Genomic DNA, 14,753 nt, shown 5'->3' on the forward strand with positions numbered 1-14,753 from the left:
AATCTAGTCTTGCAGTTCATTCCCCACCGCGAAGGATAAACTATTGTTATGCCTAGCTGTGCCAGAATAAGAAGTATTTACCTTATTCCATGTTCCAGCAGGGTTCCTCCAGTGGTTTGACTGATCCCACAGCCTTCCACTTTAGTACACTCCCAGCCGCGGTCACACATTCGCCCCTACTACCTACAACTCTGAGTATAATAGCCCTGCACTGTATGTGATGACAGCGAGAACTTTGGTGAGATCAGAGTGATTTTTTTTTTTTTTTTATCAGTACAGTTTTTGTCTGAAAATCCAATCCAATACATGACATCACTTTCGAAGTTATAGTCTGTCATACGAGAATTTTTTTAATAACCTCTTCATTTTGGATATGAGACAAGCATGCAAAAAAAAAAAGAAAACTTTCATCCGATAATCTCATTGTGTGTAGGAGGCTTTAGAACCGGCCAGGAAAGGGGGCAAAGGTAAGTGAGTATTCCTGCCTGTTCCTCCACCCCATTAGCATAAGTATAAAATCTGCAAGGGTAGATTTTTTATAATATCCGGAGTTGTACTTTAACCTATGAATAAATATAGCTACTATGTTTAATACAGTATCCCACAAAAGTGAGTACACCCCTCACATTTTGTAAATATTTTATTATATCTTTTCATGTGACAACACTGAAGAAATTAGTGAGTGTACAGCTTGTATAACAGTGTGAATTTGCTGTCCCCTCAAAATAACTCAACACCCAGCCATTAATGTCTAAACTGCTGGCAACAAAAGTGAGTACACCCCTAAGTGAAAATGTCCAAATTGGGCCCAATTAGCCTTTTCCCCTCCCCGTTGTCATTTGACTCATTACTGTTACAAGGCCTCAGGTGTGAATGGGGAGCAGGTGTGTTAGATTAGGTGTTATCGCTCTCACTCTGTCATACTGGTCACTGGAAGTTCAACATGGCACCTCATGGCAAAGAACTCTCTGTTGCTTTACATAAAGATGGCCTAGACTATAAGAAGATTGCCAAGACCCTGAAACTGAGCTGCAGCACGGGCACCAAGAGCACACAGCAGTTTAACAGGACAGGTTGCACTCAGAACAGGCCTCGCCATGGTCAACCAAAGAAGTTGAGTACACATACTCAGCGTCATATCCAGAGGTTGTCTTTGGGAAATAGATGTATGAGTGCTGCCATCATTATATCAGAGGTTGAAGGGGTGGGGGGTCAGCCTGTGCTCAGACCATACGCTGCACACTGCATCAAATTGTTCTGCATGGCTGTCATCCCAGAAGGAAGGCACTTCTAAAGATGATGCACAAAAAAGCCCACAAACAGTTTGGTGAAGACAAGCAGACTAAGGACATGTATTACTGGAACCATGTCCTGTGGTCTGATAAGACCAAGATAAATTTATTTGGTTCAGATGGTGTCAAGCGTATGTGGCGGCACCCAGGTGAGGAGTACAAAGACAAGTGTGTCTTACCTACAGTGAAGCATGGTGGTGGGAGTGTCATGGTCTGGGGCTGCATGAGTGCTGCCGGCACTGGGGAGCTACAGTTCATTGAGGGAACCATGAAAGCCAACATGTACTGTGACTTACTGAAGCAGAGCATGATCCCCTCCCTTCGGAGACTGGGTGGCAGGGCAATATTCCAACAAGATAATGACCTCAAACACACCAACAAGACGACCACTGCCTTGCTAAAGAAGCTGAGGGTAAAGGTGAAGGACTGGCAAAGTATGTCTCCAGACCTAAACTCGAGCATCTGTAGGGCATCCTCAAACTGAAGATGGAGGAGTGCAAGGTCTCTAACATCTACCAGCTCCGTGATGTCACCATGGGTAAGTGGAAGAAGACTCCAGTGGCAACCTGTAAGTGCGATCACAGAGATCGCATGTCATTCGGAGAGCACTCCTCCTAAATTACATGCGATCTCCGTGCGGTGCAAATTTCAGCCATACAATTTGTATGGCTGAATTTGCACCGCAATCGCACTAAACACACACATGATCCTTTTTTTAATCCGCAGCAGAATCAGATCGCATGGTGGTTCATACTAATGCGATCCGATTCTGTGCGAACTTGCAGATCGCACTGCGATATGCGATCTCAACTGGGGGTGTCGTTAGCTTTTAATTGACACCCCCTGCGTATCGCAAATGGCAGTGTGAACTGCCAGGGGTGCGGATGTGATGCGGGAACACGCTGTATATTCGCAGCGTTCCCGCATCGCACAAATGTGAACCGGGACTAAAGCTCTGGCGATCTCCATGCCCAAGAGGGTTAAGGCAGTTCTGGAAAATAATGGTGGCCACACAAAATATTGACAATTTGGGCCCAATTTGGACTTTGTCACTTAGGGGTGTACTCACTTTTGTTGCCAGCGGTTTAGACATTAATGGCTGTGTGTCGAGTTATTTTAAGGGGACAGAAAATTTACACTGTTAGAGCTGGTTCACACTATTACGACTTGGTCAGCCTGGCAAGTCGCGCACCGTCGGGTCCATTGAGTAGTACAGGACCGATTCTAATAGGAGCGACACAAGTCGCTCTGACTTAGAAAAAGGGTCCTCTACTACTTCGGGGCGACCTGGAGACGACTTGCATAGACTTTCATTATATGAAGTCCGTGCAAGTCGCGCCGAAGTCGCGGTGCACGCGACTTCACAGGTCACCCCCGAAGTCGGAGCGGCCTAATGGGAACGGGGACTTATACAAGCTGTACACTCACTACTTTACATTGTAGCAAAGTGTCATTTCTTCAGTGTTGTCACATGAAAAGATATAATAAAATATTTACAAAAATGTGAGGGGTGTACTCACTTTTGTTAGATACTGTATATGCACACAAAATCCTGATTGAAGCTACCTTTAGGCCTCTTGCACACTGCAGCTTAAAAAAGCTCAGTACAGATTTTTTTTCCCTGAGCTAAAATACAGCCCATTCATTGTAATGTGCCGATGCACACAGGCGCGTAAATGAGCGCTGTGCATCAGTAAGAACAAAATAGAAAAATCGGCGTTTTTGGACTGTAATTTACCCCTAATGTGCGCAAATATGCGCACAAATGAACGCACACGAACATACTGTTAATCTGAAAAATGCTAATTTGCATATTTTACAAAAACACGAGAATACATTTGCGCAAAAAGAGGCGAATTTGCGCAAACGCATATGTGCGAAAATGCGCACATTTCAATAAGAAAATTTTTCAGCTGAAAAAGGAGATGCTCAAACAGGAGTATGGTGTGTAAGAGGCCTTACAGGTCCGTTTGTCACACTAAGGCCTCTTGCACACAAAACTCCTGTTTGAGCATCTACTTTATCAGCCTTTTTTTTTTTTTTGGATGTATTTGCGCGTATATTAGTGCATATGCGTTCGCGCAATTTCACGCAAAAGTGCGAATTTTTTCGCAAATGCGCTAAAATGTATTCTCACGCTCCTGTTCTGCACAGTATGTAAATGAGCATTTGCGCACATTTGGCATATGAGGCATAAATTACAAACAAAAAATGCAGATTTTTCTATTATTTTTTTTTACTGAAGAATGCACGGCCCTTGTGTATGCGCCTGTGTGCATAGGCACATTACAATAAATGGGCTGTATTTTAGCTCAGTAAAAAAAAAAGCTGTACTGATTTTTTTCAAACTGCAGTGTGCAAGAGACGTGTAATAGGTATATGTTAATAAAGTTTTTTTTTTTTTTTTTTTTGTAGCACAACTGAGAAGACTTGCAGACCTGAAGCTTATAGCTTGAAAACGACATAGAACGAGAACGAGGCTTGAGACTCAGAGCAAAGCCGAAAACGAGGCTTGAAACACAGTAAATCCAGGACGAGGCTTGGAATGCAGAATAAACACAAAAACGAAGCTTGGAACGCTGAGTGGAGACGAGAACGAGGCTTGGAGCGCGGAAACAGGAAGGAGCGGTGAGAAGCAAGAAAGACTGGAGAGTTGTGGAGGGAAAGAGGCAGCTGCATGAATTCTACGTCTGTGCAGAGAGAAAAGTAAGAGCTGAGAAAACTCTGTTTGAGAATATACAGCTACATTGTATAAGAGAATAGGGTGAAGTAATCCTCAGGCACAGCATACATACATGGATACAGAAACTTGTGACTCTGTTAGGAATTATAGGGGCTGTTCATAACGGTTTAGGTGCAGCATTCAATATCCTAGGGGGCATTTATCAATAAGTGACACAATTACACTCTAATCAGGCTGCTTCTTACTTAGTAAAGTCTGTGCTACAGATTTACAGAGGGGGAATGTACTAAGACTGGAGCAACTGTGCATGGCAACCAATCAGCTTCCCCCTTTTCATTTTCAAATCCTAACCTCATGCCAATTGCCAGCAGTACATTTACTGCTGGTGGTTGGCTCCCCCGGGCACCGCAATGTACTCCTATGTCGTGGTGCACATGCGCAATGTGCGTCTCCCCTGGCGCAAACCATGGCGCCCTCTGCATTCGCTGTGTCTACCTAAAACAGTGGTTTGCGGTTATCGGTACGTGTGACTGGCCCAGATACCACGTGATCGCTGAGCGATCACATGACATGTAGTAAACAATGAGTCCTGAATGAAAGCCATTTGTGACAGTTCGAACCATTGCTGTTCCGGTAATCATCACTGTACTAATCCCCTTCAGGGCAGTGCAGTGTCACTATGGTGACACTGTCTAAACTGCTATGATGACAGTATGTAAAAGAAGACATTTTTTTTTTTAAATGATAGAAAATTTTAATAAAATTAGAAATAAAAGTTAAAAACAATTTATTTCATCGCCACACCAGCCACATGGTGACTCTGTACTGCACTGGTGACAGTATGTGTAAAATAAAAAGTGAAAAAAACCCACATTTTTGTTTAAGGCCCCGTTCGCACTGGGGCGATCCGACTTGCCGGGGTGACCTCATAGGTCGCGGCGCGCTGTTCGCACCGCGACCTTGGAGCGGCCGGCATGGACTTCATAACATTGAAGTCTATGCAGGTCGCTCCGGGTCGCCCCAAAGAAGCTCCGGACCCTTTTTCTAAGTCGGAGCGACTTGTGTTGCTCCTATTAGAACGGGTCCATAGCTTCTCTATGGCAGGCGACCTACGGCGGCCTGTCAGGCGACCAGGTCGCCTGACAGGTCGCCCCAGTGTGAACGGGGTCTCATACCTTCATTTTCCTAAATATTGTGACAAAAAAATTACAACTTCAAAAAACTCACCATGCCTCTTACTAAATACCCTGGGCTGTCTACTTTCTAAAAAGGGATTATTTGGGGGTGGGGGTGCTGATTTGTTCTGTCCTGAATTTTGGCCTCAAGAAATTGGATAGCTGTCAGTACATCAGGATTGATCAATTTTAAAATATGTTTACTATAGTTTGTGAACTCTGTAACTTTCAAACAGACTTATGCCCGTACACACGTGCAGATTATCTGAAGACTTTTGTCTTCAGAGTTACCTTTTCTATGTAGTGCAAGGGCCTGCCGGATTGCATACAAATTGAAAGTGTTTAGGTCTGACCTCATATTATATGGTTTTGGTAAGTCTACAGACAAGTCTTCAGATAATCTGCACGTGTGTATGGGGCATAATTGTGCTGCTGCAACTCTCAACCCTGTACACTGCATGCTGTACACATTAACTCTTCAGGGCCCAACAGGTGGCGCCCCCTCTGACACTTCAGGGCCCTCTCACTAGGCACCCCCTCTGACACTTCAGGGTCCTCTCACTAGGCACCCCCTCTGACACTTCAGGGTCCTCTCACTAGGCACCCCCTCTGACACTTCAGGGTCCTCTCACTAGGCACCCCCTCTGACACTTCAGGGTCCTCTCACTAGGCACCCCCTCTGACACTTCAGGGTCCTCTCACTAGGCACCCCCTCTGACACTTCAGGGTCCTCTCACTAGGCACCCCCTCTGACTCTTCAGGGTCCTCTCACTAGGCACCCCCTCTGACACTTCAGGGTCCTCTCACTAGGCACCCCCTCTGACACTTCAGGGTCCTCTCACTAGGCACCCCCTCTGACACTTCAGGGTCCTCTCACTAGGCACCCCCTCTGACACTTCAGGGTCCTCTCACTAGGCACCCCCTCTGACTCTTCAGGGTCCTCTCACTAGGCACCCCCTCTGACTCTTCAGGGTCCTCTCACTAGGCACCCCCTCTGACTCTTCAGGGTCCTCTCACTAGGCACCCCCTCTGACACTTCAGGGTCCTCTCACTAGGCACCCCCTCTGACACTTCAGGGTCCTCTCACTAGTCACTAGGCACCCCCTCTGACACTTCAGGGTCCTCTCACTAGGCACCCCCTCTGACACTTCAGGGTCCTCTCACTAGTCACTAGGCACCCCCTCTGACACTTCAGGGTCCTCTCACTAGGCACCCCCTCTGACACTTCAGGGTCCTCTCACTAGGCACCCCCTCTGACTCTTCAGGGTCCTCTCACTAGGCACCCCCTCTGACACTTCAGGGTCCTCTCACTAGGCACCCCCTCTGACACTTCAGGGTCCTCTCACTAGTCACTAGGCACCCCCTCTGACACTTCAGCGTCCTCTCACTAGGCACCCCCTCTGACACTTCAGGGTCCTCTCACTAGTCACTAGGCACCCCCTCTGACACTTCAGGGTCCTCTCACTAGGCACCCCCTCTGACACTTCAGGGTCCTCTCACTAGGCACCCCCTCTGACACTTCAGGGTCCTCTCACTAGGCACCCCCTCTGACACTTCAGGGTCCTCTCACTAGGCACCCCCTCTGACACTTCAGGGTCCTCTCACTAGGCACCCCCTCTGACTCTTCAGGGTCCTCTCACTAGGCACCCCCTCTGACACTTCAGGGTCCTCTTACTAGGCACCCCCTCTGACTCTTCACCGCTAGCTAGCTCCTGGATCCCTTGGACCTTCACCAGAGCGGCCCCCTTTTGCTAGGCAGTTACCAGTACTCACAAACTTGGAATGCTTTCCTGAAACTGGACCCCCTCTACTCCGCTGGTCCTCGGCACACCAGATCCTCTCTGCAGCTCAGCTCAGCCCAGCTCTCTGTCCCCTCAGGCAAGCCGCCCGAGACACCCAATCCTTCTGACAGGAGGAGAGACAGCCGTACTCTCCCTCCCGGGACTCTGCTTCCCGTCAAAGACGTTGCGTCAAGCGCTCCCTTCAAACTTATACCCACTCCCAGAATCATGTGCGAAAGAATCTGCCTTTCTGGGGTAGATACAGGCCTAAATGTGCCACTGATTGGGTTTCCTCCACTGCCCAATGAGAACCCTCTCATAGAGCCAGTGGGGATACTCCCCATTCTCAATAGCAACACATGGGAGACATGACAGCCCAGCTGAAAATCATGGCCCTGCTGTAATAATGGCCATACACGCACAGAATTTTGGCCGTTTGCAGACTGAACGATTATTCGTCGGTCGAAAGTGAGTTGGCCACTAACTTACAGAATAAACTCTTTTACATAATCGTTTTCATGATCATAATGATCGTTCAATAACATGCACAATATGAGTCAGAGTATTATTTTTTGTTTCAATTTTACCATACACATAAAAACTTTTGTAGAAACGATAAAAGTTTTCGCTAAGGATCCATCGATATTAGCCGGGCACATGATCTAAATCGTCGGTAAACTTGTGTTCAATAACGGCCCGATTTTCGAACGATCTTTCCTAAAACAACCATTTTCGGCCGAAATTCTGTGCGTGTATGGCCAGCATTAGGAACTCAAGGCCCACTATACTTTTGCCTTTTGTTTACAAAATTTTATAACCGAAAAAAAAAGTGTTTTTTTTTTTTTTTTATACATATTTGCTATTTTTTATTTTTTTAATGTAGCAAAAAAATAAAAAACCTAGTAGTGATTAAATACCAATAAAAGAAAGCTCGATTTGTGTGAAAATAAAGATATAAATTTCATGTGTTGCAAGAGCGAGCAATTGCCAGTTAAAGTAGTGCAGTGTCGAATAGCAAAAAATACCCTGGTCATGAAGAGCGTAAAACCTTTCCAGAAGTTGTTGAGGCTCCCTTCACATCCATGCGAATTTGGATGCATTTTGAACCGCATCCTATTTGCATAACAAGAAAAGGGCAGCCTTTTCAACGCAGCCGGTTCACACATGTGCGGGGCGGCCATGGTATGGTTTTAAAAAGAGTCCTGTGTGTCTTTCAGTCTGGTTTATGAGCGATTTCAGGTAACAATTAGCACCTGAACCTGTCAAAACAGAACTGCACCGGACTCCCGTGCTGAAACCACAGCGGCATATACAGTATCTCACAAAAGTGAGTACACCCCTCACATTTTTGTAAATATTTTATTATATCTTTTCATTTGACAACACTGAAGAAATGACACTTTGCTACAATGTAAAGTAGAGAGTGTACAGCTTGTATAACTGTGTAAATTTGCTGTCCTTTCAAAGTGTCGATATTTTGTGTGGCCACCATTATTTTCCAGCACTGCCCTAACCCTCTTGGGCATGTAGTTCACCAGAGCTTCACAGGTTGTCACTGGAGTCTCTTCCACTCCTCCATGACGAAATCATGGAGCTGGTGGATGTTAGAGACCTTGCTCTCCTCCACTTTCCATTTGAGGATGCCCCACAGATGCTCAATAGGGTTTAGGTCTGGAGACATGCTTGGCCAGTCCGTCACCTTTACCCTCAGCTTCTTTAGCAAGGCAGTGGTTGTCTTGGAGGTGTTTGGGGACGTTATCATGTTGCAATACTGCCCTGCTGCCCAGTTCTCTGAATGGAGGGGATCATGCTCTGCTTCAGTATGTCACAATACATGTTGGCATTCATGGTTCCCTCAATGAACTGTAGCTCTCCATTGCCTGCAGCACTCATGCAGCCCCAGACCATGACACTCCCACCACCATGCTTGACTGTAGGCAAAACACACTTGTCTTTGTACTTGACACGCTTGACACCATCTGAACCAAATAAGTTTATCTTGGTCTCGTCAGACCACAGGACATGGTTCCAGTAATACATGTCCTTAGTCTGCTTGTCTTCAGCAAACTGTGGGCTTTCTTGTGCATCATCTTTAGAAGAGGCTTCCTTCTCGGACGACAGCCATGCAGACCAATTTGATGGTCTGAGCACTGACAGGCTGACCCCCCCCCCCCACCCCTTCAACCTCTGCAGCAATGCTGGCAGCATTCATATGTCTATTTCCCTAAGACAACCTCTGGATATGACGCTGAGCACGTGCACTCAGCTTCTTTGGTTGACCATGGTGAGGCCTGTTCTGAGTGTGACCTGTCCTGTTAAACTGCTGTATGGTCTTGTCCACCATGCTGCAGCTCCGTTTCAAGGTCTTGGCAATCTTCTTTATAGCCTAGGCCATCTTTATGTAGAGAAACAATTCTTTTTTTCAGATCCTCAGAGAGTTCTTTGCCATGAGGTGTTTGAACTTCCAGTGACCAGTATGAGAGAGTGATTAACACCAAATTTAACACATCTGAGACCTTGTAACACTAGCGAGTCATGTGACATCCCGGAAGGAAAATGGCTAATTGGGCCCAATTTGGACATGTTCACTTAGGGGTGTACTCACTTTTGATGCCAGCGGTTTAGACATTAATGGCTGTGTGTTGAGTTATTATGAGGGGACAGCAAATTTACACTGTTATACAAGCTGTACACTCACTACTTTACACTGTAGCATTTCTTCAGTGTTGAACAAAAAAGGGGGGGAGGAATCCTCTGCAAAAGAAAAGCAAAAAAATCCAGTAGCGCAATAATGGCGACATCCTCCTGCCACACTTTAAGCACACAGTGCCTAATAGATGAAAGATAGGATCACAGGATATCCCTAATGGTCTTTAGTCTATTAAATAATATATAAAGGCAACGTAAATTAAATATTAAGACATTAAAACATGCACTCTGCACATAATGTCCATAAATGTCCATATATAAAGGTGCAAAAAAATTATCCGAGGAGGGTTCTCATTACTGTGTGTGAACTTTATGGGTCACCAGTCTCCACCACCACCGTGCAGGGACAGCTGAAGAACAAACTCACCAAATAGTATGGCTTAATCACTCTCGCAATTAAGCGGAAAAGCAAGGGTCTCAGAAATACACTGGTCAGCTCCCAAATGTAATGGTTGATCAAGGAAACCGGATATGTGGAGAGAAAACACAGCCCCACTAGTGTAATAACGTTTTGAATTGCATTTTTTGTTAATCACACATAGTTACACTCACTTGGTTCCAGATAAAAGCACGCCTGTCAAATCATAACAGTATAGGAGGTGGCATCCGTTTCAAGCCCTGTCTCCAGGCTCCACGCCATGGAGGCAGGGCCGGTGCTAGGCAAGACCAGCTACTTGCGCCCCTCCCAAAAGAAAATAAAAATGGAAGGGGTTAAAAACTTCTCTGTCGTACCCAGTGACCCTGATCTGATGGTTCCTCCATGTTATGCTGTCATACCCAGTAACCCCCATATTCCTCCGTATCACACCTGGGGACCCTGATGTCCCACCCAGGGACTCTGATATTTTTCCATGTCACATTCTGGGACCCCAATATTCCTCCATGTCTTGCTGTCATACCCACTGACCCCGATGTTCCTCCATGTGGCACCCAGGGACCCCCGTGTTTCTCCATGTCATATTGTCATACCCAGTGACCCCAATGTTCCTATATGTCACCCCAGGGGCCCCTGATGTTCCTCCATGTCATACCCGGAGAGAGCCTGATGTTTTTCCATGTCACACTTGGGGACCCTGATGTTCCTCCATGTCAACCCTGGGGAGCTCAATCCCCCATGGCACACCCAGGGACCCCAATTCCTCATGGCACACCTGGTGACCCCGAACCCCTGTTACACCCGGTGATCCCTATCCTCCATGGCACACCTGGTGACCCCGAACCCCAGTTACACCCGGTGATCCCTATCCTCCATGGCACACCTGGTGACCCCAATTCCCTTTCACACCAGGGATCCTCCATGTCACACCCAGGGACCCAGATCCCCTGTTCTGGGGACACTCACTGGGCGGTATGAAGAGAGTGGCCCGCACTCTCCCCTTCTTCACTGTGATTCCTTTCCCCAGGACACCCCTCTTCTGGACCACAATGCTCACCACAGCTCCAACCGGCTCCTGGTGGAGGAAGCAGCAGCAGTCAGAGAGCTCCGCACATCCTTCATCACCAACCTCCTCAGACCATTCCGGTGCCTCGTCGGCCATCGATTCTGCTCCAGTAAAGGTGTCGCCCTCTAGTGCCGAGCTCCGGCTCAGGCTCAGCTCTCCTCCGCTCCCTGCTTAATACCGACCCAGGAAAATGACGGCTACCCACCAGCTCAGTGCAGAGAATCACTTCCTGCCCGGGGTTTAGGCCGCTCAGCTCCAGCCGAAGAGGATCATCACGCAGGCAGCACTCCAGTGGGCTACCTTCCTGCCTTCTGGGCCCCCCCCAAAGCCAAGGCTTGGTAGTTCCGCCACTGCCCCAGACACCTGGCATCTTCCTCTGTCCCTTCTTCCTCCCCCATTGCCGCCCCTACCCTCAGCTCACAAGGATCATTAATAAAGGAGAGAGAGTGCCGACTCCTGGCTGCGCCCCTAGTGGAAGCACCTGCCCTGCGTGGAGGACCGACCCGCCGGATGTCCGAGCACTCCTCGATCACAGTATGCTGAGCGCCGTCTAGTCACTCTAAGGCCTCATTCACATGGGCGCTTAGGACCTAAGTCTGTGAACTGGTTGTTTATTTATGCAGTTGGAACCAGCAGGTGCTGCGTGTACGCAGCCCATGTAAGTCCATGGGGATGCAGTGACTGTATGGACACAGCTGCTTATCATAATTTGACAGGCATACAGGTTCAAGAGAGAGACTCCAAACAGATGCCTGTTCGAGGACATGTGCCTGTGTCCGTGCAGCCCCTGCATCCCCATTTACTTACATGGGCGACCTGCATGCAGCACCTGGTGGCCCCAACTGCATATACAAATGGGCAGTTCATGGTGTAAGGGCCTCAGCACCTAAAGAAGAACTCTTCAGTCCTTTCTGACTATACATACATATTTATTTATTTTATTTTTGAATATTTCTTCATATATTTTTTATAATGTAGAGCACAATGCTGTAACATCTCTTGTACTAATTGAACACTCTTTAAATCATTCTCCCATGGGACTTTACTACAGCCACAAAGTAATATATGTAAAAATATATACAAACTTTGTTACAACCGTATATATTAAAACCACATCCTAAAATTGCCAGGGCTCTGATAAGGTTATTCAAAAGAATATATGTAAAACACATAGATTCTCTTCTACCCCTAAGGCATAACACTATATAATAATAGTTGTACAAGAGAATTTCTTCAACTATGTTTTCTGCTGGGGGTTCTCCAATGCATTTTAGCTATTCTGACCCTAATCATGTTGTTTCTCGCTGTAGCGGGCAGACCTGGGCGTCTCAGACTTCCGGTCCGATCCACCCACTGACATTGTACTCTTAGAATGATAGGACAGGAAGCTCCAGGTCTATCCTGCTACTTGACTGACTATGTTTACATCACAGCATACCCACCCTTAACCCCACCCACATTCCTCCCTTTCACAATCACATTTCCTATTGCATGATGAGAGTTGTAGTTTCTCCAAACAGTGGACGGATGTGATGTCCGCACTTCTATGATACCTCCTTCAGGTATCCGGACATAGCTGCTTTTTAATCGATGCAAGCGATGATGTCACACAGTTAAGTAAAGTATATTTATACTAAACAGGACAGTTTTACTATGAATAGTTTTTACAATAATAATGATTTTTTTAGTTTTATTGTAAATAATAATGCAGTATGTACTGATGGCTTGTTTATATCACAGAGATGAAGTTAACTAAAGCACAATATGATGAGATTGCCCGTTTCATCAGCACATTGAAGCCTACACGGCAATGTATGAGGAAGCTGAAGGAGAGATTTCCCTGGTGAGTAAAGCGTTCTTTAATTTGTTTCTTCCTCTTTTGGTTTTACTTTTCTTTCCTAAAATAAAAAAACATGCTCTACTTACCTGTTCTGGGCAATGGTAATGGACACAGCGTCCCCAATCTCCTCTTTCGGAGTCCCCCACACTCCAGGCTGAAGCCGCTTCCTATGGTGGCACACATACAGGCCCGCTCTAAAGTCGATCTGTGTGCGCCCCCCGTCCCCCCTGGATTTGACTGGTAGCGGTAGGAGCTAACCACTTTTGCTGTGCTCGGTCAAGCCTATGAGAGAGTAGAGACAGAAGAGACGATCTGCAGACAAGCACAGAGCTGGGTTGATACAGGACATAAGTATTTTTTGGGGGGGTTAGGAGAAAAACAGGTGATGTAAGGTTTTTTTTACCTTAATGCATAGAATACATTGAGGTAGAAAAGCCAATGACTTTAGAAACACTTTAAATGTAGTCTATCCATTCTATATCCAGATGCATTGCTTGTTGAATTTTGACTGTGCATGACACTTTTGGCACCACTCAATGTTATGGCTCTTTATAAGGAAACCTGTCCGCCAATTTAAAGCAGAACTCCAGGTTTCAGTGAATTTTAACCCCTTCACGCCTAAGGGTGAAATCAATCCTAATGCCAGAGCACAATTTTGCAGTTTTGATAGGTGTTTGTAAAACAAACAACGACTTTGTGAATCCAGGTGGAATCTACCTTGTTGGTTTTTTTTTTTTTTTTTTTTTTTTTTTAAGGCGAATTGGGCTTTCATTTGGTAGTAAATGGTTTTGGATATCTCCTGATTTTTATTTTTATTATTAAAGGAAAACTGGTCCAAAATATTAAAAAAAAAAAAAAAAAAAAAAAATCAATGTAATTTTTTTTATTTTTATTTAGCTATATATTTCTTGTTACTACCATACCTTGCCACTAAAATTCATTCTCCTGCTCCTGATGATCGCAGTGATATCACATATGTGTAACTTATTTGTTGTTTGTAGTTGTAGTGCAGCCCAGAAACAATAGTGTGCATTTTGCTTTTTTTTTTTTTTTGTCCTACCTAAAACACAGTGACACTGCCATTAAAAAAAAAAAAAAAATATATATATATATATATATCCTGCCAAAAATAGACTGACCTTGACCTTTGACCCTTACATAACCCAAACACTTACCCTGGCACTGACCTTGATCATATCTTGTACACACTTAAGTCAAAGATGTCACCTATATGGTTTGCGACAGATAAAAGAGATTGGGATCCGATAGACTGTGATTGGTGATTGTGCAAATAAGTGAGTTATTGCATGTTACATCTGAGTTTGGCACATTGCATTTTAAATAACCATTTATGTTACATCACATATACTGTAGTTTATTAGGCTCCGTTCACATACTGGTTTATCGGATCGCGGGCAGAATCATGGCGATCCCGAATCATTGCAAATCGCGGGATGCTCCTACGATTCCTGTAATTTGCAATGGCACACCAAACGTGTCGTGATTTTGCCACGATTGTTGCCAGACGAATCGCTGGTAAATTGCGCAAACAGAATCGCGGGACGCCTGTCGCCCAAAAGAAGTTCTTGTTCTTAGGCACGTAGTAGAAGGTTTCGAAATGGTAACACATACATACATACATACATACATACATACATACATACATACATACATACATACATACATACATACACATTATCATTATATATTTTTTTTTTTTTCTTTTAATAGTAATTTGAAACAATCCTTTTATTTTTTATTTATTTATTTTTAACATGTTTAACATTGCAACTCTTGCATACAATGCATGTCTACACTGTAAGAAAAATTC

The 14,753-nt window shown here is 45.3% G+C and overlaps 1 protein-coding gene across 2 annotated transcripts in view; it reads left to right on the forward strand.

The window, feature by feature from the left end:
• The first annotated feature begins 3,921 nt into the window (after window positions 1-3,921).
• CDIN1 (CDAN1 interacting nuclease 1) overlaps window positions 3,922-14,753 on the forward strand; it is a 685,937-nt gene continuing 675,105 nt past the window's right edge. For both annotated transcript variants that reach the window (XM_082275090.1, XM_082275091.1), the window contains exons 1-2: window positions 3,922-3,998; window positions 12,823-12,925. In XM_082275090.1, the coding sequence (XP_082131216.1) occupies window positions 12,825-12,925 (101 nt within the window). In that variant the 5' untranslated portion in view covers window positions 3,922-3,998; window positions 12,823-12,824. The remainder of the gene's footprint in view (window positions 3,999-12,822; window positions 12,926-14,753) is intronic.

This window comes from Pelophylax lessonae, assembly GCF_965119305.1.
Source record: "Pelophylax lessonae genome assembly, chromosome: 13".
NCBI classification, from domain to species: Eukaryota; Metazoa; Chordata; class Amphibia; order Anura; family Ranidae; genus Pelophylax; species Pelophylax lessonae.